At 40.8% G+C, this 23,554-nt stretch overlaps 1 protein-coding gene across 1 annotated transcript; it reads left to right on the forward strand.

Moving 5' to 3' along the window:
- The first annotated feature begins 4,189 nt into the window (after nt 1-4,189).
- klhdc4 (kelch domain containing 4) lies at nt 4,190-11,807 on the forward strand. The gene is made up of 13 exons (XM_062421041.1): nt 4,190-4,389; nt 5,272-5,363; nt 5,685-5,763; nt 5,933-6,031; nt 6,502-6,638; nt 6,847-6,939; nt 7,466-7,628; nt 7,716-7,794; nt 7,885-8,093; nt 9,325-9,544; nt 9,734-9,922; nt 10,123-10,257; nt 11,290-11,807. Exons 1-13 carry the CDS (start codon nt 4,291-4,293, stop codon nt 11,460-11,462), a joined length of 1,767 nt encoding a protein of 588 aa, XP_062277025.1. The 5' UTR covers nt 4,190-4,290; the 3' UTR covers nt 11,463-11,807.
- The last annotated feature ends 11,747 nt before the right edge of the window (nt 11,808-23,554 follow it).

Consider the following 23,554-nt stretch of genomic DNA (forward strand, 5'->3'; position numbering starts at 1 on the left):
GTATTAGATAGAGTACATTTGTACATTTAGATTGGTTGCAGAAGGAACAGAAGGAAGATAAGCATTTTCAATGTTGGTGTGCAATTATGTGTGTGTGTGTGTGTGTGTGTGTGTGTGTATTTCTACCCCGCTTTGTTGTTTGTGTGTATGCAGCAACAGCATCTATTTGAAAACCTTTACAATCACAGCCTGGGTAATTTCCGCTTCTTTTCTGGTCCCACCATTTTTCCTCATCTCATCTCCTCCGTCCTTTATTCTCTCCCTCCAGCGTCAGTCACGACCAGACACTCAGGTTAACTGGCATACGGCACGGTGTTGAGGGCAGTATTGACGCAATGATGCTGAGTCACAGAAGCATTTGTACGTGTGTGTGTGTGTGTGTGTGTGTGAGAGAGAGTGTGTGTGCATGAAGAGGGGTACAGATGCAAACCAGCCATCTGTTCTTATGTCTTCGTCAGAGTAAACAACATTTGTTCAGAGAAGATGTCCATGTTCCCTTTTAGCGCACTGACCTGGGCTTGAAACGTACCTGTGTTGTCAAGTTCATGTAAATTATGTTGAATGACAAGGAAGACAAATCAGATCAAATCCAGTCAAACTACACTACAAGACCAACCAAGTCATTTCAAATTACTCACATCTAGTGATCCAGTGCACACGTCATATCAGCCGAAGCCATGTCTAGTCAAATGGAGTAACCTCAAAACAAGTCGAGTTGATCAAGTCAAGTCGCTTCGAGTCACTTCAAATCAATTCAAGTCATGCCAAGTCACTTCAAGTCTCTTTATGGTCTCTTCAAGTAACTTCAAGCTGGGTCACATCAAGTCAAGCGAAGTTAAGTACCTTCAAGTCGACTTTCTTCCAATAAAGTCGAGTAAAATTTTAAAAACACCCCGAAACTTAAGCCACATCAACTCAAGTAAATTTAAGTAAACCAATTCAAATCATTTTTGTATTGAGAAGAGAAGAAGAAAAGTCAATAGAAACAAGTTAACGTGATGTTTTAAAGAATTTAATCAGACACTATTCACATCATTTATCAATGCCTTTGTTGCTTGAACAACTAGCTGAGAAATATTTTCCTCCCTTTCCTCTTGACGATCACTTTTCCGCAATCCTCTGTGGATTTCTATTCAAAACTCGCTCTCGGCTAAATTAATCAACACTTTGTCTAAATATCCTTCACACAAACAAAATCCCCTCAAACCTGTGTTGATAATGTTTGGCGGATATTTGTACTTGCATACCTGTAACTTGCATGTTGTCATTTAAACATGCAGTAATTTAAATTGCAAACATTCTTTCCAATATGCAATATGCAAATTGTAGTAAGGTTATTATAGAGTATTAACCCTGCTACAAAAGCAATGCCTACATCTGTTGCAACCACACACCTCCACATTTGACAGCCAGTCATTTCAACTTTGACATTTCCAATCATCACAGGTGTGGTGTAAAGATCATCATCGCCACGTGTCCGATCACGCCAGTAGAACTCGTATCCCAAGAGTGCCACGTCTTTGCTCATAGGGCATTAAAATGTTTGTAGACTGGCCTTAAGAACAATCTTCTGGGAACCAGTATGGTTTGTGGGCTCATGTCTCATGAGTCCATCACATGACTCCAGTGAAGTTTAGTGGGTCTGGCTCCCAGAAAAAAGGGAGAATGTGTCATATCAGAACACGAATCTGTAGTTTTCATTATCTAATTTGTTGCTTGCACGACTTATACCAGCACAAGTGGAGAGCTTGTAATGAAATGCGTGACTGCCATGAAAGGACCCTGAAGGAGAAGATCAGGATGTGGTCCCGTAGACGTTAAACTCTTCTCTATATTAAGACACACACACACGCACACACACACACACACACACACAGGAATGCAAAAGATCATATCAAATAAGCCTGTAAATGGAAATAAAAATTCACTTGCACGCAATCCCTCATGTGCAAACTCCCCCCCCCCCCCCTCCAATGCACACACACACACACAGTTGTGTTTCCATCACTTCAGATGACATTGAATTTAGTTACATTAATTTCCTCCTCACCCTTATTTTAACTGTCTTCAGCCCTGAAATTGGAAGATTTGCGTCATAGAGTTTTTCTGTTTGTCCCCAAAAGGCAGGAGAGTGCCCGCAATGTGACTGTGTAAACAGATTTAAGTCCCCACAACATGACTAATACAAGTATACACACGGTAGGACACACCCTGGGGTGTCTCGGGAAGCAACAAAGGTTAGCTGTCAGGAGTGGGCGGTGGGCAGAGCAGTCATGTGCTGTATGTGTGTTCGTTTGAGCCTGTGCGTGTGTGTGTGGCCAACTAACACAAGTGTGTGTGTGTGTACATGTGCGTGTAGGTTTTTATGAGTGTTTGTAGATGCTGGGAAGGAAAATGAATATCACAATATGCTGACAGATGGTTGGACAGAGCTGATACCCACAGCAGAAACTGGCCTTTATTAATTCATGTGTCAGCTTAAAACATTGTGGCTTCCATTCCAATCATTGTGGACGGATATGAAATTATTGGAAATGATAGAGATGACAGATAACACCTCAATTTAACCAGCGATAGACAATCAATTCACAGGTGCGAAAATCTGATAAGATGTCCTCGCTGTTTTTGTTTAAGCAATATAAATCAGCAGGCAACACACAATCATTGGACTGGCACATTTAAGAGCCTTACTTCCTTTTTCAGTCCGAACAAAGCAGATATCATTACTGAATAATCACATTTTATCTCTTAAAATATCTGCCACTGCCTTGAGTGTCAGCCACTAAAATATTCCAAAACCTTTAATTATCAAAATGAAAGAATGAACACAACACACCTCAAAGTGGTAATGCTGTTGCAATGCTGTGGTTCAAGTTATCTTGATGAGGTTTGAAATGAGTCCAAAGAAACACGCAGCTGCCCTCTTTTGGTTAAAACGTGTACTGTCATTTTTCAAGACTTTTTAAATTAGCCATAACTCCATGTGTGCTGTATGTCAATAATGTTTAATTTATGTTTGACAGAAAGTGGCTCACTTTTGAGCATGTTCTCATCAAAGTCAGATTTTTGGTGAAAATTAAGGAATATTAAACAGGATGGATTGCTGTTGTCTGTGCAGGGCCTGTCAGAGGCGTTTTAGTGATAAACAAATGCTATATCAGGGTGTCGAGACTTTCTTGCTCATTAGTACCTGTCGCTCTCTTTCTGTGACATTCCACATACACTGAACATAAATGGACATGTGAATTTAAACATGCTAAACACGTGGGTCAATACATGCTTCACTGGCTATGACCTAGTTGTGTCAGGAGCTTTATTTATTTATTTATATATCTATCTTTTGATTGATTAATTAATTTTATTTGCTAAAATATTCTCCAGTATTTGCACAAAGTTACCGAAGCACTGAAGACAACTGAGGTCACATGCTTGGTTTATTTTTCCTGGGTAATTGCAACCTACAATTAAAAATATGCATATTTTGGGAATTTTACATGCTGACTTCAGTATGTATTGTCTTGATATGTTTAAATTTGAATACTTATGAGCCAGGGGAAATATGTAGATAACTATTCATAATTTTGTATTTTTCAATCTGAATTTTATATCTGGCAGTGTAGAAGATAATAGATAGATTATGTAATTAACTAAGTAAGAAAATATATACTTCAGGGCCTTATTTAATAGATTTTTAAAGGGACATGGACTAATGACCTTACTATTTTTTTAAAAAAAACCTGACTACAGCCCTGCATATAGTCTCTTTACTCTCTCTACATACATTTACAGTCTCTGATTATGATTATATGTTTGTATATGTTTATATTTGAATCACAAATGATAGAAGTGTATGTGTAAATAAACTTTTTCTGCTACTTGAAACCAAATGTAAAGATGTTGTGCCTTCACCCAGCTCATAATCAACCATGAAAGTGACAACTGTCTTGAGATAACATATATTCTATCAGGCTGCAAGCTGTCGGGTGTGTAAGGTAATAAACGTGGTGTGTTTCATCAGTCTGAGTGTTCAGGATGTGGTAACATGCTGCACCCTGCTTACAAAATCAGAGTAGAGCAGTAAAGCAAATCTCCTCCGAGGCTCCAGGGGGCGCTGTGACATTTACACACTTTTTTTTTTATTGTTGGCGTTTATTGCCGGAAGTAAATCCTGCTCGTCGGAGGAAAAACATCAGAACATGTGAATGTATTCGGATATCCATGTGTCACCGACTTCAGTGAAATAACAGATTTAAAAAATCACCGAAAAGTTAAAGCTAACCGTCAGCAGCCATGGGCAAAAAAGGCAAGAATGAAAAGAAGGTGAAGGGAGCGGAAAAGACTGCTGCCAAGATGGAGAAGAAAGTTTCAAAGAGGTCCAAACGAGAAGAGGTAACATTGAACCTGTGCTGGACACAACAGTTAATGTTAATATTTGTACTTAGGGCTGATAGTTAACATGTTGTGAAAGCTGTTTGTTTGCTAAAAACTGTTCAACTCTCAAACCAAATCAGTGCAAGACAACATCACTGTGCAACATTACTGGGACCTATAACATTAAAGAGCTCCTTCATGCATGCTTTAAACTGTATTTAATTGACTGTACCTTCAATAAGAATGTGTGTCTCATACAGTTATTACACAAAAAAACTTAAATTATCTTATCTTAAAATCTTTGAAACTATATCTCCTCCTTCTCCCTTGATGAATATGTTAGGCCTGTCACTTTAGCTGCTTTTGTTGCCCCAGAAATAATGCTGATAAACGATATTATTGTCATTTGAAGATCATTTTATGCCACAATTGAGAGACTCAGCAGCCACACATTTCTCCGCTTTCTGTTTAGTAGCAGCTGAGATTGTCACTACATGAGAATAGATGGTCCATCTTAAAGGTTGGTCCACCTTAAGTGAGTGCTAGAGTACCAGTGTTAATAAACCTCATCTCATAAGTTTAACTGTTGGACACAAGATGTCTCTTTAAGTTTCCACATCACACTGGGGTAAGTTGAATATTGGACCAGGATTGGCTCCAAACTAGTTGTGATGTCACAAATCCTGCTCATAAGCCCGCCCCTTAAAAATGTGATTTCCAATGAGCTCAGAAAAATGTTCCACTTTCAGTAGATGAATGTGAAAACAGCTTCTAGTGCACATACATCATTCTGCACAGTGAAGCTCAAACATCCAACTGAAGGAACAAGAAGAAAAACATATTTATGAGTGGAGAGACATTCACATTCTTCTTTTATTCCTCCTTCTTCCCTGTCTCCAGGAGGATTTGGAATCTCTAATTGCTGAATTTCAGAGTCTGGATGCAAAGAAGACCACGGTGGTAGAAACAACATGTCCACCTCCGTCACCAAGGTGAAACAACTTTAACTTTATTGTATTTATGGAGTAATTTGCTGTCAAGTTAACACACAGAGAACACACACACAGACTAGAACATGAAACATTATCTAACACATAACACCAATGACCTTTCTAGCCATTCACTGTCTCATAAAGCCTCACACAGCCTCTTATTCTTATTAAACCCTGTAATACCAGAAAAGATAACGAGAGTTGTAGAAAAGTGTAGTACATTTTCCACACACCCCAAACTTTTTATCATCTGGGAGAAGTGCAGTTGTTGCTGGGCTTATTTACTGATCGTCTTCTCTTTTTTCTCTTCATTCTTTTCAGATTAAGCGCGTCTCTCTCCGCCCATCCTGAGAAAGATGAACTCATCCTGTTTGGAGGAGAATTCTTCAATGGAAAGAAGGTAGTAAAGTGCTTCTGTGCATTATTCTGATTTAATAAGCAGTTTACTTTGCACACACACAGAAAGACAGAAAGTAGCAATGGCAGCTTCTTTAACGTGTTCTCGCTGTAAACAATTGTTCAGCTGAGATTTGAGATCAATAATTCTTTCTTCTTCTTTTTTTCCCCAGACGTACCTGTACAACGATCTGTTTTTCTACAACATCAAGAAGAACAGCTGGGTTAAGTCAGAGATCCCCAACCCTCCTCCACCACGCTGCGCTCACCAGGTACACCGCTCCCTCACAGCAGACGATCCTCAGGCGTCTTTTTGATGCACGCTCCAGTAACATTTCAGCTCACATTGATAATGTATCTACCAGAAAACACCACCTTCTCCACTATTTACTCCTTAACCCTATGTCAGGTATCAGCAGCAGTTTTATTTATGTAACATCACTTCAAGGCGAGCAAAAAAAAAAAAGTTCCTGATCACTCATGTAATTCTTCATTTCAACCACAAGAGGGCAAACTGCTGTAGCAAAATGAGGGGAAACTTTGAAACTTATCTGCAATGTCATCGCGGCTGATGGACTGTTGCAAGAAAAGCAATTAAATCTGAGGACATCAAACCTCCTTATCTCGCTCAGTTTATGCAGCCCTCTTCCTCTTCCTTCCCTCTGTGCCTCACTCCTCCTCCTCCTCCTCCTCCTCCTCCTCCTCCTCCTCCTCCTCCTCCTCCCCCGTCACTCCCTCTCAGGCGGTGGCAGTTCCCCAGGGTGGAGGCCAGCTCTGGGTGTTTGGGGGAGAGTTTGCCTCACCAAACGGGGAACAGTTCTACCACTACAAGGACCTCTGGGTGCTTCACCTGGCTACAAACACCTGGGAGAACATCAAGTAAGTGTGTAGAGTCATGAAAGACGGAATGATGAAGGCTGGATGAATGGAAGTCACAGTTAGTAGATTTTATTTTGTGAATACAGGAACCTGGTTAGTAATACATCTGATTATGCCCCATGAGTGTTGGGTGTCGTTGATATTTAATTATAATTTTTCGAATGTTAATAATCATGAACGATATGACGTTTTGTGTTTTTTTTCCCAGAGCTACTGGTGGTCCATCGGGGCGCAGCGGCCACCGGATGGTCCTCAGCAAGAGACAGCTGCTGGTGTTTGGAGGTTTCCACGAGAGCACCAGGTAGGCACAAGATTACTGAATAATAATTAAAAAATTACAATTAGTGTGTATTATAATCAGGATGGTGTGAAAGGTATATATAATTGGTGAAGGGAGACACCCTCTTCTAAATCCTGTTAATTGAAACACTGCCAGTAATTTAAGTCAATATATCAAATGTAATAAATCAGATTCATTTATAGAGGCATGTAGGGACTGGTGGTATAAAACAAGTACAAATGTAACAAACATTTTAAACATTGCAAACCTTTAAAGCTCTTTTTGGGAATAACGTAGAATGATGAAAGCAGTGTCCTCTATGTGGGAAAGCTATGACCTCACCAAGTAATGAGCTCATGTACAAATTCTGAGACTCTTCCTGCCATTTAAAGCCATTCATGTGAGGTAGCTTCACACAGCTTGAAGTTTTCAGGTTCGGTAAAGTGATAACCTTTTAGCAACAGATCATAAAGTTGAAGCTTTACAACCTCGTACGCTCATAAATGTGTCATATCCTTCAGTTCTCTTTTCTCTCCTCCTCTTTCAGGGATTTTATCTACTATAACGACGTCTACTCTTTCTCCTTGGACACTTTCTCCTGGTCGCGCCTCTCTCCGTCAGGCACCGGCCCCTTGCCGCGCTCCGCTTGTCAGATGACCTCCGTGCCCGACGGCTCGGGTGTCATCATCTATGGGGGATACTCTAAAGTGGTGTGTGTGTGTTAGTTTGTAGTCTGATGCTGTGAGTGTGTTTTCTGTAATGTTGTGTGCCTAATAATCATGTTTGTGTTCATGTAGAGAGTCAAAAAGGATGTGGAGAAGGGGACCATCCACTCTGACATGTTCCTTTTGAAGCGAGATGGTAAAGAGGGCCAAGGTACGTTAAAAAAAGAGAGACTACAATATTTAAACTCATGTATTATCATTATTATATTTTGTGACTTTTCTGTATCTCTCTATTCTCCAGAGAAGTGGTCGTGGTCCAGGGTGAGCCCCTCTGGCAGCAAGCCTCCTCCTCGCTCTGGTTTCTCCATGGCGGTGGGTGCAGCCGGGCGGGCGGTGCTGTTCGGCGGGGTTTGTGACGAGGAAGAGGAGGAGACGCTGGAGGGAGACTTTTACAACGACCTCTACCTGTACGACACCGTGAAGAGCCGCTGGTTCCCCGGCCAGCTCAGGGTGAGGCCAGACCACTCTATAGACTTCTACACACTGGTGTCATCCCTCTGTGCAAGTGCATCTTCAGTTCCCTTCACGGTTCATTGCCCCTGTTTACATTCCTGTGCTGTCTACATTGATCGGAGATGTCTCTTGCCGAGCTTGCAGACTAGCAGACTTTTTCAGCTTATCGTTTAGATAGATTTATTTAGATTTTCAGCTGCTACTGTTGGTGTACCACAGCTGTTGTGGGTTATACATTTCTATCTTCACTACTGCAACAATTACGAGGCTTTCAACTTTATCTTTCAGCACACGTTTGGCTCACTGTACAAACCATCTTCAGGCCTGTCACGATAACTACTTTTGTTGGACGATATATTGTCTCAGAAATAATCGCGATAAACGATATTATTGTCATTTGAAGATCATTTTATATCACTGATATTATAATAATATATAATAGCATAATGATGCAAGGGGTCGGAGTGGGATTGGAGAGTGACAATGAGGTTATAAACCTATGAGGCTACATTAGGTGCTACTACCATAACAAACCTGAATCTGTGCAGTTAGTAGGGCCAACTTGCATTGTGGGTAATGTAAGAGACAGGTTTTGACAAGGAGGAGGACACATGGACTAGAAAAAGGATATATCTGGTTCTGCTGCGTCATTCTTGATGCTTTTTTTTTTCTTTTTTTTTCTTTTTTAACTCTCTATCGTGAATCCAACAATTACAGGTGTGCAACGCTACATCAGTGGAGTACTATTTTGAACACTTTGCTTATCGTTATTGTTATCTTATAAATGTTAGCGGACAAAGAGTTGGCCTTTGTATTTCTTATTTTAAAGGTTTGGTTTGTTGCCAATGTGAGACCAGTTAGAATATGTAAAGTTGTGAACATGACCAACCAAATCTGATGACTCACTATCACCTTTTAAATCAGCGAAGATTTTGTTGTTGTTGAGACATTTGAGAACTACCTCAGACATCCATGAACTTCATTAGATTTTTATATTCACCTCCTCCTTTAAAAGGACAATATGAAGACTCGCCTTTTAAAGTTGGCACTTGTTGACTGTGATTAATGTGTGTTGAAGGACTTATTCTTGTTATTATTTTGTTGCTTTTAAATCCTAAAGTAGAGTCCCGGCCGCCACCTCATCATTACAACATGAAGCAGTGCCTAACGATTGCTCTCTGCTGCCGTTCATCGTTTCTTTTCGTTTCTTTCTGTCCGTCCCGTCCAGGGCAACAAGACCGAGAAGAAGAAACGACGGAGGGGGAAGAAGGGTGAAGCGGAGGGGGAGGGAGCGGAGGAACAGGAGGCGGGGGAGGAGGCGCCTCAAGGTCCCACGGAGGTCGTCAAGGAGATCGTCACAGAGGACGGCACGGTGATGACCATCAAGGAAGTGATCCCTGGAGCTGGGCAGGAGGAAGAGGAGGAGGAGGATGAAGAGGAGGACGATGGCAAGATTACACAAATAAACACGCGTGTACACTCATGTAGAAGAATGGTGTTAATTATAAAAAGTTCATGTCCCCAATTAGTAGAAATATAGGAATAATAGTTGTATAGAGGTTGGATAATTAGTTTTACATGAATTCTTCTGACTTCAGATTCAGATATGTGTTGTTGTTTTTTTTTCTTCCCCACAGATTCGGCCTCGGCTCCCCTGGTGGAGCCCTGCCCGAGGTCCAGCGCCATGTCAGCGGTGCGTCAGGGCAAGCTCTTCCTGTACGGGGGGATGTTCGAGGTGGGCAACCGCCAGTTCACCCTGAGCGATTTCTACTGCCTGGACCTGCACAAGATGGACCAGTGGGAGGTTTTAGTGGAAATAGATCCAAGTGAGTCAGCCAGTCAAACAAAAACATGTCACAGAGTGTAAAAAGAGCCACACACGGAGACAGAAAATGATCTGAAATGTAATCAGGTGCAGCTCAGCAGGCGGTCCCCAAGCCAGCGTGATGCAGGAGAAGAGTCAGAGCTGCGATGAGACGGCAGAGACGAGTGCAAGGTTTCATTTGGATTAATGTTTTCTCCACAGAGATGCAGGAGATGCAGGAGTGGCTGGAAGAGTCTGACTCAGAGGATGAGGAGGAGGAAGAGGGGGAGGAAGCGAAAGGAGCAGAAGGGGAGGAAGACGAAGAGGATTCTGAAGAGGAAAGCGAGGACGGGGAAGGCAAGGGATTATTTTACCTGTTTGTTGTCATGCACTTATCTGTCTGTTTCTTCTCCTCTCAGTTCCTTTTCATGTGGTTTATAATAAGCAACAAGCAGATCAGAACATACACGACATTACATGTTCATACACATGTTCATACACATGTTCAACAACAATACAAACACATTTGGAAATGTGACTAAAATGAGTTATTATGGAGTCAGTAGGTGACTTTACACACTAATTGCCTAATTTACATATGAGGACTGAGATATGTGTTAAGGAAAAATTAATAATTGATTCAATTTGTAACAATGGAAAAAAAAATTAAGTGAAAACTAGTAAAAGATTTTTTTTTACCAACTGATTGGAGGCTCGGTTTTAATAATTTAGCTGTGTTATTTATTGATGTATTCACTTTAATTACTTTTGTCTATTAACTTTTTTACAGATTTAGTCAGATTTTGGGCTTCAGTGTAACTCTTAGTTGTTTTTAATGTTAAAAAAAATTAATACTGACCAACATTTGATTACCAGATATTTAAACTCTTAAATAGCAATGTCCATTTCTGTATCAGTTGCTCCATAATCCCAATTTTGACCCCCTTGTGTGGGTCAAATGCAAGCTGGGTCTGACACTTGAAGTATTGCCACCAATCTTTTTACCTGTTAAAACCTGATCATTTTTCATATTTAACAAAGCTGCTCCCGATCCAAAGAAGATATGGTACCTTTGTTTTCACCTTTTGACTACAGATGTGACCTGTGTAAAACAGCAGCTGTTAGACCTATCCTGTACATTTCAATCTACTGTACCTAATCTAATTAGTAGGACACTGAAAGCAGAAACACTCCCTTAAAGGTGACACTTGTTGCATTTTAAGCTCACTGGCCGTCTCTTCTCACCTCCACTTGACATTTTAAATAATAAAGCATCAGGTTGTCATTTGGCAAGAAAACAGCTGGATTGGATTGCAGCTGCTTCCCGTGATTTTGACCGTGATTTTTGAAATGCACCTTTAACCTCTCCACCTGACTGTGTGTTTTCAGATGAAGATGAGCACCCGGCGGTACAGGAGGGGGAGACGGTGACGGATTACCAGGCTCGTACAGAGCAGTACTGGACAGGACTGGCACGCAACAACATGGGCCCAGATGTTAAGGACAAAAAGGTCGCCAAGGTCGCCCTCGCCATGGCTAAAGTCTTCTATGAAGACCAGTAGCGGGACACGCCAAATGTTGAGTGACTCTGTGTGTGTGTGTGTGTGTGTGTGTGTGTGTGTGTGGGTATGTATAAAATATTTTTTACCTTATATACAACATCTGTAAATGTCATTTTGACAGTGCTGCAAATATTTCAGTAATGTCAAAGTTCATTTAAATTTAAAACAAAAACACTTGGATCAAATGAATTCGAATTTATTTTTAATTAGTGAGAATATCATCCAGTTTACTCACTGAGTCCACTAAATAATATTAATATTTAACTCAACTGGTTTTTGTGTCTGTTACGACTGACTTATGTACATTGTACATACAAATCATGTTTCTTTGTTTACACACATTAAAAAAAAACAACAAAACAGTTCTATAGCATTCCTCTTTCATTGTTATATTGAAGCACAAACACTATACAGTCAACATTTACTGTCACCTGTGATTTATAACTGATTTGCTCCTTAAAGCTTCAAGAATTACAGCAAGCCCACACTTAAAACTGCATTCATTCATTTTAATTGATTGAGTGATTTTTTTTCTATTTGTTTTTTGGCTAATCTGGAGGCAGTAGAAGCCTGCTGTTTGGTGATGGGCAGGGAGCATAACTAAAAACTGAAAAGCTGTCTGATTCAGTGGTGAGACTGACCCAGCATTAGTAGGCGTCAAAGATGCTAAAATGGATAAAAGAAATGCAAAGTAGGGTGATGACTTCTGTGGGTGTATTACTACAAGAAACACCATTTACATTACACACAATCATTTGTTGTATTGTTTATATTGATGAATGCAACTTTAACGCCCATTGGGGTTTATTATTATGGGGCATTATTATTTTTGTTGATGTTCCCAAGTACCCAAAAGTTAATTATCACTGCAAATGAACTTTAGATTAATTAATGAAAAAGTGATGAAAAAAAAGCCAAATTTCACCCATTTGTTTAAAGTCATAATGTACCATTGTATTTCTAGAAAAGATTTGCCCCCATCTGGTGGACATGTTTGTCAGTGTTCACAGCTCCTAGACCACAAACTTTACTCTTTTTTTTTTTAAACTTGCAAATATTAAACAGATATGCAAGTGACTCCATTAAAGCATTTAGTGTATTAGAATGGGATACATACATGTAGATGTAGTTATTTAGAAACCACTTAATTCTCCTTTTACACTTGAAATGTGTTGTTAATGAAGCCTCATTTGAATGTGGCAAATTTCATTGTGGTAAAAAACAAAAATATCATTAAAACTTGGAGCAGAAAGTGGAGAAAAGTAGTTGAAGAAGTGTAGCTGAAATGAAAATATCTTCATTCTGGTCTTTCCTACTGGTTACCTGATTCATCCTCAGCAAAGTTGCTTAACCTCGACACTTCTCGTTACCCGAACCCTTCTTTTCTCCCAAGTTAACAGATATACAAGTCATGGTGGTGTGTTGTGCCCCCTGCAGATAGCTCCCAGCAACACATTTCCTTTGTCTGAGTTTTACTCCTCCTCAGCTCAGCGAACAGACGAGAGATCGGGAAGAGTGAAAAGGTGAGCTGAGCTGAGGATTCAGTGATCATCAAAAGAATGGAGGGAGGAGAGGAGGGGAAGCAGCATCTGAGAGAGAGAGAGAGAGAGAGAGAGGAGGTGAGAAAGACGGGACAACCAGACAGCGGCAGCGGCGGGGGAAGAAGAGGGAGAGGAAGAGGAGCGAGGGATGCAGGGGAGGAGGAAGAGGAGGGGGACGAGCGCATGATGTGTCAGGGAAGACATCAGTCTCACTGTGTGAGCACCAGCCTATCCCTCGGTGACCTATTTTATCCTCCATCAGCATGCTGAAGGAGGGATGAGAAGAAGCTGATGAATAATAGAGGAGGAGGAGGAGAGATGGATGAGAATGAAGCATCGTTCACTTCTCCCTCCTTTGCAGCCCCTCTTCTCCCTTTCCTACGTCCCCCCCACACTCCCCCATTTTTTTTATTTTAACTCCGGGACAAAAAAAGATTTTATAAATAACTAAAGAGAAGAGATTTTTTGGGTGCGCTGCTGACGTGGGGGCACATAGCGTGTAATCGTCATAGTTACGTCTGTTGTGTGTCTGTGTGTCTGTGTCTGTGTGTGTGTGTGTGTAAGAAAGAGAGAGAGAGAAACTTGTAGAGTACGGGTACATCAGTTTGAGGCAGACGGACAAGTCAATTTCTTTTTTCTTTTTTTTTTTAACTGGTTATTTTTTATTGTGAGAGTAGACTTTGAGGCTTGGTATTAATAAAGTGTCTTTATGGAGAACATCTGCATCACTTTCTGCCAGGATAGGCAATATTATGTCATTTTTTGATCCAGAGACACCCAGTTCCAAGGCACACTTATGTAATTATTGACCACCCAAAAGAAGAGCCCTTATTGATTGCTTGGAGATGTCACACACTGTACAGGCAGTCCAGATGGTGAACAAACACAGTGAGCTGCTGGGTAAGGCTGCCTAAAAAGAAAAAGAAAAAAAAACAGAATAGAAACAGACTATTTGAACTTAGATTTAGCTGTTTGCATATTTTCTTTCACTTTACTGACTTTCTACCCTGGAGTGTAGAAGTTGCTTCACAGGCTGTGATTCACACCATCATTCTCATACACATTAGTTAACAAGTCTAACTGAAACTACACAAATACACAAACTAATGACAATCATAAACACACACCTTCAATTTTATGAGCAGTTATACAATTAAAATGATGTCATTATTGTTGTACAAAACACACATTTCAATAAAGCTGTGCTAATATTTGTTTTAACAGTGGATCAAATGCCTAATGTAAAGGATGTTTCTTGAGGTAACAAACCCACAGATACATTTTGAGCTCTTTTTTTGGTTTGGTTTTACCACCTGTAACCTTCACCGCACTCATCAGCTGTTTTTAGTGAAAAAACTCTTCTGTTCACTATCTACCCAGCACCAAGCAGCAGACAGACAGAGACAGGGACGAGCCGGTGAGTACAGTGGAGCATTTAGCAAATAAAAAGAGAGATATTTCCCAGTTGGTGACCACCAGACCAAAGCTGTAGAAGCAGGGTGGTGGTTTCTGGCACTACTTCACCTACTTCCAAAGTGCATGGAGAAGAAAAAAAATGCTGAAGAAAGTCAAAGCTCCAGCAACACTTGTAGTATAGGAGAATCATCCATCAAGTGTTGCTGGAGCTTTGACTGTCTGGATGTTAAATAGGCAACTGCTATATTAACTTATAATAATCTAATAAGGTGGGCTGAGATTTCCTTTAGCTTGGCTGTTGTGAAGACTTTTGCCTTCTTATGGTAAAGGTACTTTATTTGTCACACATACACTTGTAGAGTGAATTCAATTTGCATTTAACCCATCCTAAGTATTAGGAATGGTGTGCCGCGCCAACTCCAGTTCTGTGTCAGTGCCTGTGGTCAAGGGCACTGACAGGAGAATTAACCTATCATACAAACATACATGCTTTTGCTGTATGATGTGCAATGGACAATGTATTGATTGTGGTCGATCAATATATTGTATGCACTAGTTTGTTTCAAGCACACCCTGGTATACTGCCACTCACTGTAAATGACATGCCTACACTTCACCACAAAGCACAGAAAAGAAAAATAAACTAATAAAAAGATGGAGAGTGTTGGAGGTTTCCATAACTACAACATGCCCAATGAGAGTCCAGACATGGGCTGTTGTTGCTTTTTTAGCCTCCTTTCTATCTCTGAAGCTGATAATAGTAATACTAATGACTTTATTTATATAGCACCTTTCAAAACAAAACTACAAAGTGCTTTACAATAAAAACAGATGCAAGTAAAAGATCCAACACAAAGACACAGACAATATACAATAAATTCAATAACGCAACAAATACCAACAGTTTAGAAAAAGCCATATAATAAAAGTGAGTCACTAAGTTAAGATAAGTAAAAGATCACACTGAGTTTGCCTGCTTGAGATCTCCAGGCAGGGAGTTCCACAAATGAGGGGCCTGAACAGCAAAGGACCGGTCCCCTCTAGTAACATGTCGAGATATAGGGACCATCAATAAGGCCCTGCTGGAGGATCTCAGGCAGTGATCAGGCTTATAAGGAGTTAGTTCACAAATATAGGCAGGAGACTGACCATTCTATGCTTTAAAAACAAGCAGTAAAACTCACAGGTGACCAGCAAGGATTGGTGGAATGTTGTCACTTCTCTTAGTACTTAAATAATATCACCACATGGATTACATTAGTTTTTGTGACAAAATGTACATTTGTGTGTGAGGTTTAATAGTGTGCCCACGTGTGGAGTTGTGTATGTAAGGGTTTAGTGTGTGTAGATACACACCATCAACTCCAGACATCTTTTAAGACAGGGGTGTCAAACTCATTTTTATTCAAGGGCCACATACAGACCAATTTGATCTCATGTGGGCCGGATCATTAAAAAGATGGAAGGAAGGAAGGAAGGAAGGAAATAAGAAGGTAAGGAAGATAAGACAGACAGAAGGAAGTGGGGAAGAAAGGAAGGACGGACAGGCAGACGGAAGGAAAGGAAAGAAAGAAGGAAAAGCAGAAGAAAGGGAAGAAGGAAGGAAGGAAGGAAGGGAGGAAGGACAGATGGAAGAAAGGGAGGAAGGACAGATGGAGGGAAGGAACGAAGAAAGGAAGGGAGGAGGGACAGATGGAAGGAAAGATAGAAGGAAGAAAGGGAGGAAGGAAGAAAGAAAAAAAGGAAGGTAGGAAGGCCAGATGGAAGGAAGGAAAAGAACACAGGAAGGAAAGTGGGGCAGATTGGACCCATGCGGGCCACATGTTTGACACCCCTGTTTTAAGATATATAAAATACTCTGCTGTAAATAATAATTAATGTCTGATGTTTTTTCCACAAAAAAATTTAAATAACCTCATTAAAATTCTTAAAAAGTCATATTTCCCTTCTCCCTCATTGAAAAATCCAGACTCTATTAATATGCATTTCATTTCCAAAGTTGAACTGCTAGACACGAGATGTCTCCTACTTCACTGAGGAGTTAATTATCAGTGTTTGTGCACTAGAGGCTTCAAGTTTCCACATCACACTTGTGCGAGTACATACTGCGCCATGATTGGCTCTGATTTTCGATGAGCACATAGAAATTTCCCCACTTCGGCAGATGAATGGAAACAGCCTTCTTGTGTCAAAGTCTGCACCATGAAGCTCAAACATCACTGTGATCTATCTATCTATCTATCTATCTATCTATCTATCTATCTATCTATCTATCTATCTATCTATCTATCTATCTATCTATCTATCTATCTATCTATCTATCTATCTATCTATCTATCTATCTATCTATCTATCTATCTATCTATCTATCTATCTATCTATCCATCTGTCTATAACTTCTCTCAATCCTAATCCCATTGTAGTGGTCAGGACATCACGTTAACCACACCTCCCCCACCTGCTCACTCATTCACCTGCTCACCGTCTCTCTCTCCTCCTCCCCTACCTTCCTCCCCTCTTCTCTCTCTCTCTACTACCAGTGTGTTTAGAGGCCGAAACCATAATCCCCAGACTCACACTGACTTTATTACTGTAATCTGGGCTGGAATTGGTTTAGCTCTCCCAGACAATGGCTGACAGAAGGACAAGGACAACAGCAATGAAGGAGGACATGGGAAGACCAGAGAAGGGAAGTCAGGGAGAGGAGTTGTTTAAGATAATGTAATCCACATCAGAAGGTGATTTTAGTAAACTTTGTATCAGTTGGTGTTTTTTCTCTGGCCACACTAAGATCTAAAAGTCTGTTTTAGTCCTTCACATTGGAAATTAGTAAGTCCACAGTGGAGCACAGTGGCTTCATTTGCACTACTGGCCGCCCTCCTGTATGTGATGTCAAAGCAGGATCCCTACATCAGCCGTCAAAGCTGTGACATCACTAGCGTCACTGATTGGGGCACGGCCAGAAGTCTAGCGTGCTTCACCCTGTGTGTAAACATTGGTGGCTGAAGCTTAGTGCAAAATGCTCCCAACAGCCAAACTGACTTATGTTGTTTCTTGTGGCTAGAAAATAGAGCTGTGTCCAAATTTCTTCTTCAACAAGCTCTCAAACAAAATGCCATACTGTGTTTGAAATTCAAGTGAAATTCATTGACACTTGCAGTTTGTGGTCCATTTCAACTGCAGATGCCTCCATGTAGAGTATTAGTTTAGTAGTTCCACAGTGTGCAGGGCAGCAGTAGTTTACTACCATATGAGACAGATTGCAATTTACAGTTGCACTAAACAATATTCAGCCTTACTAGATGCCAGCAAAAAACTATTTGCTATGTAAAGATATAATGAAGGAATGGCAACCGGAGCAGATAATTAAACCACAATACATCTGTATGTGTTAATCTTCCAGCAGATTTTGACCTCCCGGTTTAAAACTGACTGTTCATAAAGCATAAGGTATAAATTATCACCCAATTCTGTGTTATTCCTTTTAGCCAACTTCATTCCAACTTATTACCACAGGTTGTAAATGCCTTTTTGGAAATTTAAATGAAATTATACCTAATTTTTGAGAATGCCTGTTGACCCAAAGACAACAGGAGAGTTAAACAGTACCCTAAAATATGTTTCTGAAAACATACAAGGCTTCAAATAGGCAATCCAGTAACAACATTTTGATCTATATTGGATCAGCGCTACCTAGTTTGACAGTTTGTTCTGAGTTTTGTGAGTTGTTTTTACAGCCAACTTTATTGAGTAAACGACATGCACGTCTGTTTTGTCTGAGATACTGGCGCTATAGTGCACCATCTAGTGGCTGAATGTTGTGTAGTGCAACTTTAACCACCAGCAGTATATAGTGGCTTTACTGACTGACCGCTAGCGCTGGGTATTGTTTAAAAAAATTATGATACCAGTACCAATCCAAGTCTCCTCAAAGTGATACAAATACCAATGGAGTACTTCATTCGATACCAATCACATGAATAGAAGCATTAAATTGCATAAAATGCCACCACATTTTTACACAAATGCAACTTGTAGCTGCTGTGGCAGTGGGCCAATCACATGTCGCATTAAATAGAAGAACGCTTGCATTGATTGGCTGTGAGCAAGTCAATACAAATAGTCATATTGTCTAGCTCTGGGTGCAAAAAGGATCGATTGCAGGTATCGTTTAACGGGAGACATTTCCATACTACTTGGTATTGATTTATTTCAGTTGATACCTTAAAAGTATCGAGTACTGATACCCAATACTTACTGACTGCCATAGTGTGAATATAAAGAATTTAATCAGGTTGTCAGTGGTGCGATAATTAAATCATTTTAATGACCACAGACTTTGATTTCTTTCCCTCATTTAACCACCTGCTGTGTCATGTTTCTGTTGTTCATTAGTGAAGAAGATCTTATTTCTGATGATCTTATAGGTTTTCTAAAGAGAATAACTACTGCATACAGATCACTGTGGCAGCCCGGTCTCCTCAGATATCGCCCAACTCTTCCTTTGTAATGATGTTGATGAAGATGACTTTAGCACTTTAGCGTTTAATATCTTTTGAGAGAACGGACTCCTGAATTACATTAAATTATTTAAATTAATCTCAGGCTTAATTATTGTGTATGAAATATGTACTGACAACTAAAAATATCTGATGACATAAATCCCGTGTAGTAGAGGAGGATTAATCACCATGTCAAACTGTGTGGAATTATCAGATGGAAAATTGGGATTAACAGTTGGGAAAGTGCTTTCAAATGAACTGTTTGATACGAGCAGAAAGCAGCCATTAAATTCAGAGCAGCTTTGGTATGGCAGGAGGTCACTTCTGCATTAGAAGTGCAGAACAGTTTATGTCTTCATTAATGGGGCAAGACTGTGGTCCAGAGATGTATTTATTTATGTGTTGGTTTTTAGAGCTGTGCTTGTTGAACTGGACATGAATTTGCTTGACGTGACGCGAATTAAAGCAGATGTGTATGTGCTATAAGAGGAAATATACTCTTGAAAACTGCTTTTCATGCTGGCACACTAAACATTTATGTTGTTACTTTGTAGCTATTATAATATATTTAGCAATGATAGCGATGCTGTTGGACTTTAAAAGCAGTGTGTAAGGTTTGGCAGAGGCATATTTTGAGTCTTGGTTTTGGCTGGTTTTGATTGACTATTGTGCTGTTTTTTCATACTGACCTGGCAAACCCTTCTAATCATATTCCACAACTGCAGTCTCCACATTTAGATAGTGTAAGAGTGAAACCGTGTCAGGTACAAAATGATATCCTTTTTTAAATTGAATTGCTATCTAGCATCTTGTTTACACACTTGGAGTTAGCACATACCAGTCTGCCCACTGAAAGAGACAAAACTGATATCTTCCCTCCATCAAACTACTGGTAAGATGGCATACATGTCGACCCCCAAACTGTCAAAGTAACAGCATACTGGGATTAGTAGCTGTAATATAATGACTGAATTTCACATTATAATTTCTTACACTACTCTGTACTAAAAAAGTTATCACACTCATTACCAAGTAATGTGTTACTGCCACATTGTTCTGCATACTAAATTTCTGGAAAACAGAGGACTGACAACAAAAGAGTGGTCCTTCTAGTTTATTCAGGCACCTGCAAGTGGACGTCTCAGCCAACGACAAGAAATGTTTCTGACTGAGAGCGTACTGCATGCTCACTGCAGTCTGCTTTTATACACACTCTTTCTTGGACACCTGTACTACACACGTGCCTACCTTATATGGCACTAATCCAAGTTAAGAATGGACATGAACAGAAAGATTAGTGTATACAAAATCAGCTTTGTAGAAACTTCAAGTCAACTTCATGTGACCCTTACAGGTGGTGCAAGGAATGTGCTGTATTTTCCTCATACACTGACATAGTAATTTTCTGTTTTTCCATGACTTGATAGAGAAGGTACGGCAGTGTATTGCTGCCACCATGACGAGAACGAGTAAACTTTCCCGTTATAACAAGGAAAACAACTTGTTATATGTTGTAGCACATTGCATTCAAGAGTACATAAATAAATGATCATTTTAACTGCATCTGGACCTTATCCTATAAAAAATAATAGAGGTAGAAACAAGATGAAAAAGAGGAGCTTTCATCGTTATATTCCTGGGGTAGATAATTATTGTGTGCCTACTACGCTACTACCACTGTCAATGTGAGACTGCTTAAATACTGACGTCCAAGAAAGCACTGTTTTAACTTTACTTTCTGATTGTTTGGGGAAAATCCCAAGTAGATCTTAGGTCATGAATGTATCATATGAGCTGGACCAAAAATGGCATCCATTCAATCCTATAAATATTGCTCAACTGGCGCATAAGCCAAAAGAAGTTTCTAGCTTCCAGTTTGCTTCCATGTTATGTGGCCCATTGAATATGCGCAGTAGAGATTCCCGGGCTGGCCCCACCCCAAGTTCCCACTCGGCCCATAGACTTTACATTGTGATTATGTCATGGATGTTCTCATGGCTTAAGGAAAGTTTAACAAATGCAGAACCTCCATTGATCAAACAATTCACAATAGAAAGAGTCATACATGACCTTGTCTGCTGTTCGAGGTGTCCTGTTAGCAGTTTTACAGACATCTTTTTTACAATGGTGGTCTATGGGGAAAATGCTTTTTGGGCTGCAGGGGGATTTTTCCCCTGCAATACCGCAAGTGACCAGTAAGGAAAAAATTGGCTGAAGGCCTGAGCAGCGTCGCGCTATCCCATCTCTTACAGCACATCCATGCTATAAAGTGGACTCGCAATATCTGCAAGGACACACCCACTTTACCACATGACACTCCCACTTGGTGAGGTTTAGGCATGAGCAGTGAGATGGTTAGGGTTAAGGGTTAGGACAGTGGGCTTGTCATGTAGTACAGTGATTGTGTCGTGTGGGTCTGCAAGACTGTAAATACACCCTTCTTTAAAATCCATGTCATTTACGTGGTGGTGCACATTTATGTTAGCATGGCTACATTTATACGCCTTGACAGTTCATGTCCAAAAGGCAGATTTGATCCAAAAGGTATTTGTTTCACACCAGCCTATAAGCTAAATGTGGTTGTTATCAGCAAGCAGACAATAAAAGATACTGTCCACTCTGCGTCTCTATCGGAGAAAGAACCAAGCCCATATTAGTCACAATCAAAGCACTTTATTAATGGAAAACTTCTCAAAGGTTTCTCATTAAAACAAGATACATTGTCTTCTTAAAACAGGATATTTGGTGGCAGTTCTGTGCTGTTCTGAATAAAAGAAATGTTGATTTGTACTTCAAAGGTGTGGAGCAGCAGCCAAATTTACAGATTTTTCTCTGAAAAAGGCAAATAACACTCCAATTAACGCTATACAGTAGATTGGGACCAAAATCTAGTTAGTGTTTGTGTCAAGTTCATCTGCTGAATGAAAATATGTGTCACACAAGATAAAATTGTATCTAATACGCAACAGACTGATGCAGACTGATGCCAGACGCAGAGAGAAAGACAACAAAGGTCGGGTAATGATAAAAAGCTACAGGTGAGGGAGGAAGAGAGCTGAGTGTGTGTCTCTTTAAGAGCTGGAGTGAGCTATTGAGCGGGAGGAGGAGGGGGGTTGGTTGGCTGCATTGGAACAGTCCTCTCTAATGAGCAGATTTTCTGAGAGAGAGAGAGAGAGAGAGAGAGAGGATGAGAGAGAGAGAGAGAGAGAGAGAGAGAGAGAGAGAGAAACATACACACACATATACACACAGACAGAGAGAGAGAGAGAGAGAGAGAGATACAGAGATCCAGCTATAGGAGGAGAAGAGATTGTAAGACCAAGACAGCAGGCAGGTAGGCAGGCTGTGCGTCAGCCGGTGCTCCATAGGGAAACATGGAGACGAGCAGGAGATGCTGAAGAGGACAGAACAGACCATAACAGGATCATATAGATGGATGTTATTTCATCAAGCAGGCAAACTGAAGGCAAGCCACGCAGAGGATAAACCACTTATGGACGCAGTGGATTAAAGACCTACAGACAGACTGAGAGAGAGAGAGAGAGGGAGAGGGGGGAATAGAGGAGGAGAAATTAATCAATTCAGTTGTTTAGTTTCATTGTCTGTGTGTGCGCACTTGCTGTCAGAAAGCCTGTGTGTGTGTGTGTGTGTGTGTGGTGTGTGCCTGCGTACAGAGTGTGCGTGCACAAGGCAGGAGACTGCATTGCTGCTCTCCAGCACCACAGGACAGACAAGAAAGCAGCCAAGCAGATTACCTTATATGTTTCCCCATTTTTTTGTCTCTCCCACTCTCTCTATGCATGTGTGTGTTCCTTCACTGTGCAATCAGGCACAGAGTGTGTTTATGTGTGTGAAGGCTGAGAAGAAGAAGAGGATGGTGAAGCCTGAAGTGAGCTGAAGAATCAGTCTGACCTTAAATGGTCTTTTTTATCTGTCTGATCATCAGGAGCAGACTGAAGAAAAAAAATCAATTTCTTAGGAGAGGAGAGTCTTTTTTTTTTTTTTTTTTTTTTTTTTTGGGATTCATCACACAGCATGTCACAGCTCCAGTTGGGGCCTCGGTGCTGATGATCGGAGAAGCGGAGAGGGAAGAAGGCTTCTATGCTGGAGTCTTGGAGGTTTGAAGGGCTGCCACCGGGGAGACTTCTCGCCTCTACACTCCAGAGAGGTGGAGGCATCATCAGGTAGGAGGCGGCTGAGCGCGGGGGCCTGAGTGGAAAGGAGGAGAGAGGAGTAGGAGGAAGAGTTTTGCCTGTGTGTTGAAGACTGTGTAGGCAGGCCGATGGCAGGCCGGCGGAGCTGCCTGATGGTTTAAACTCCTGCTGAGAGAGGATAATGGCAGCTCTGGGCCCACTCTCCTCCTCTCCCACCTGTATCTGCCACAACGAAGCCAGGAAGTGCTAGCTGATGCAACAAAGAGCCCAGATGGTGTGAACAACTTCACGTTACCTTTTCCACCACGCCGGGACACTCCTGACACCCCTGTGGGGTCCAAGTTTTTGTTGTTCACCTTGTTCCTCCTTTCTCTCCTCTGAGCCAGCTGAAAACAGAGGGTGGCGTTTTTTGATTTGCGTGGGAGCTCTCTTTCCCTTCCTCCTACTCTCTCCTCCTCCTCCTCTTCCTTCTCCTTTTC

This window comes from Scomber scombrus, chromosome 6, assembly GCF_963691925.1.
Source record: "Scomber scombrus chromosome 6, fScoSco1.1, whole genome shotgun sequence".
Lineage (NCBI taxonomy): Eukaryota > Metazoa > Chordata > Actinopteri > Scombriformes > Scombridae > Scomber > Scomber scombrus.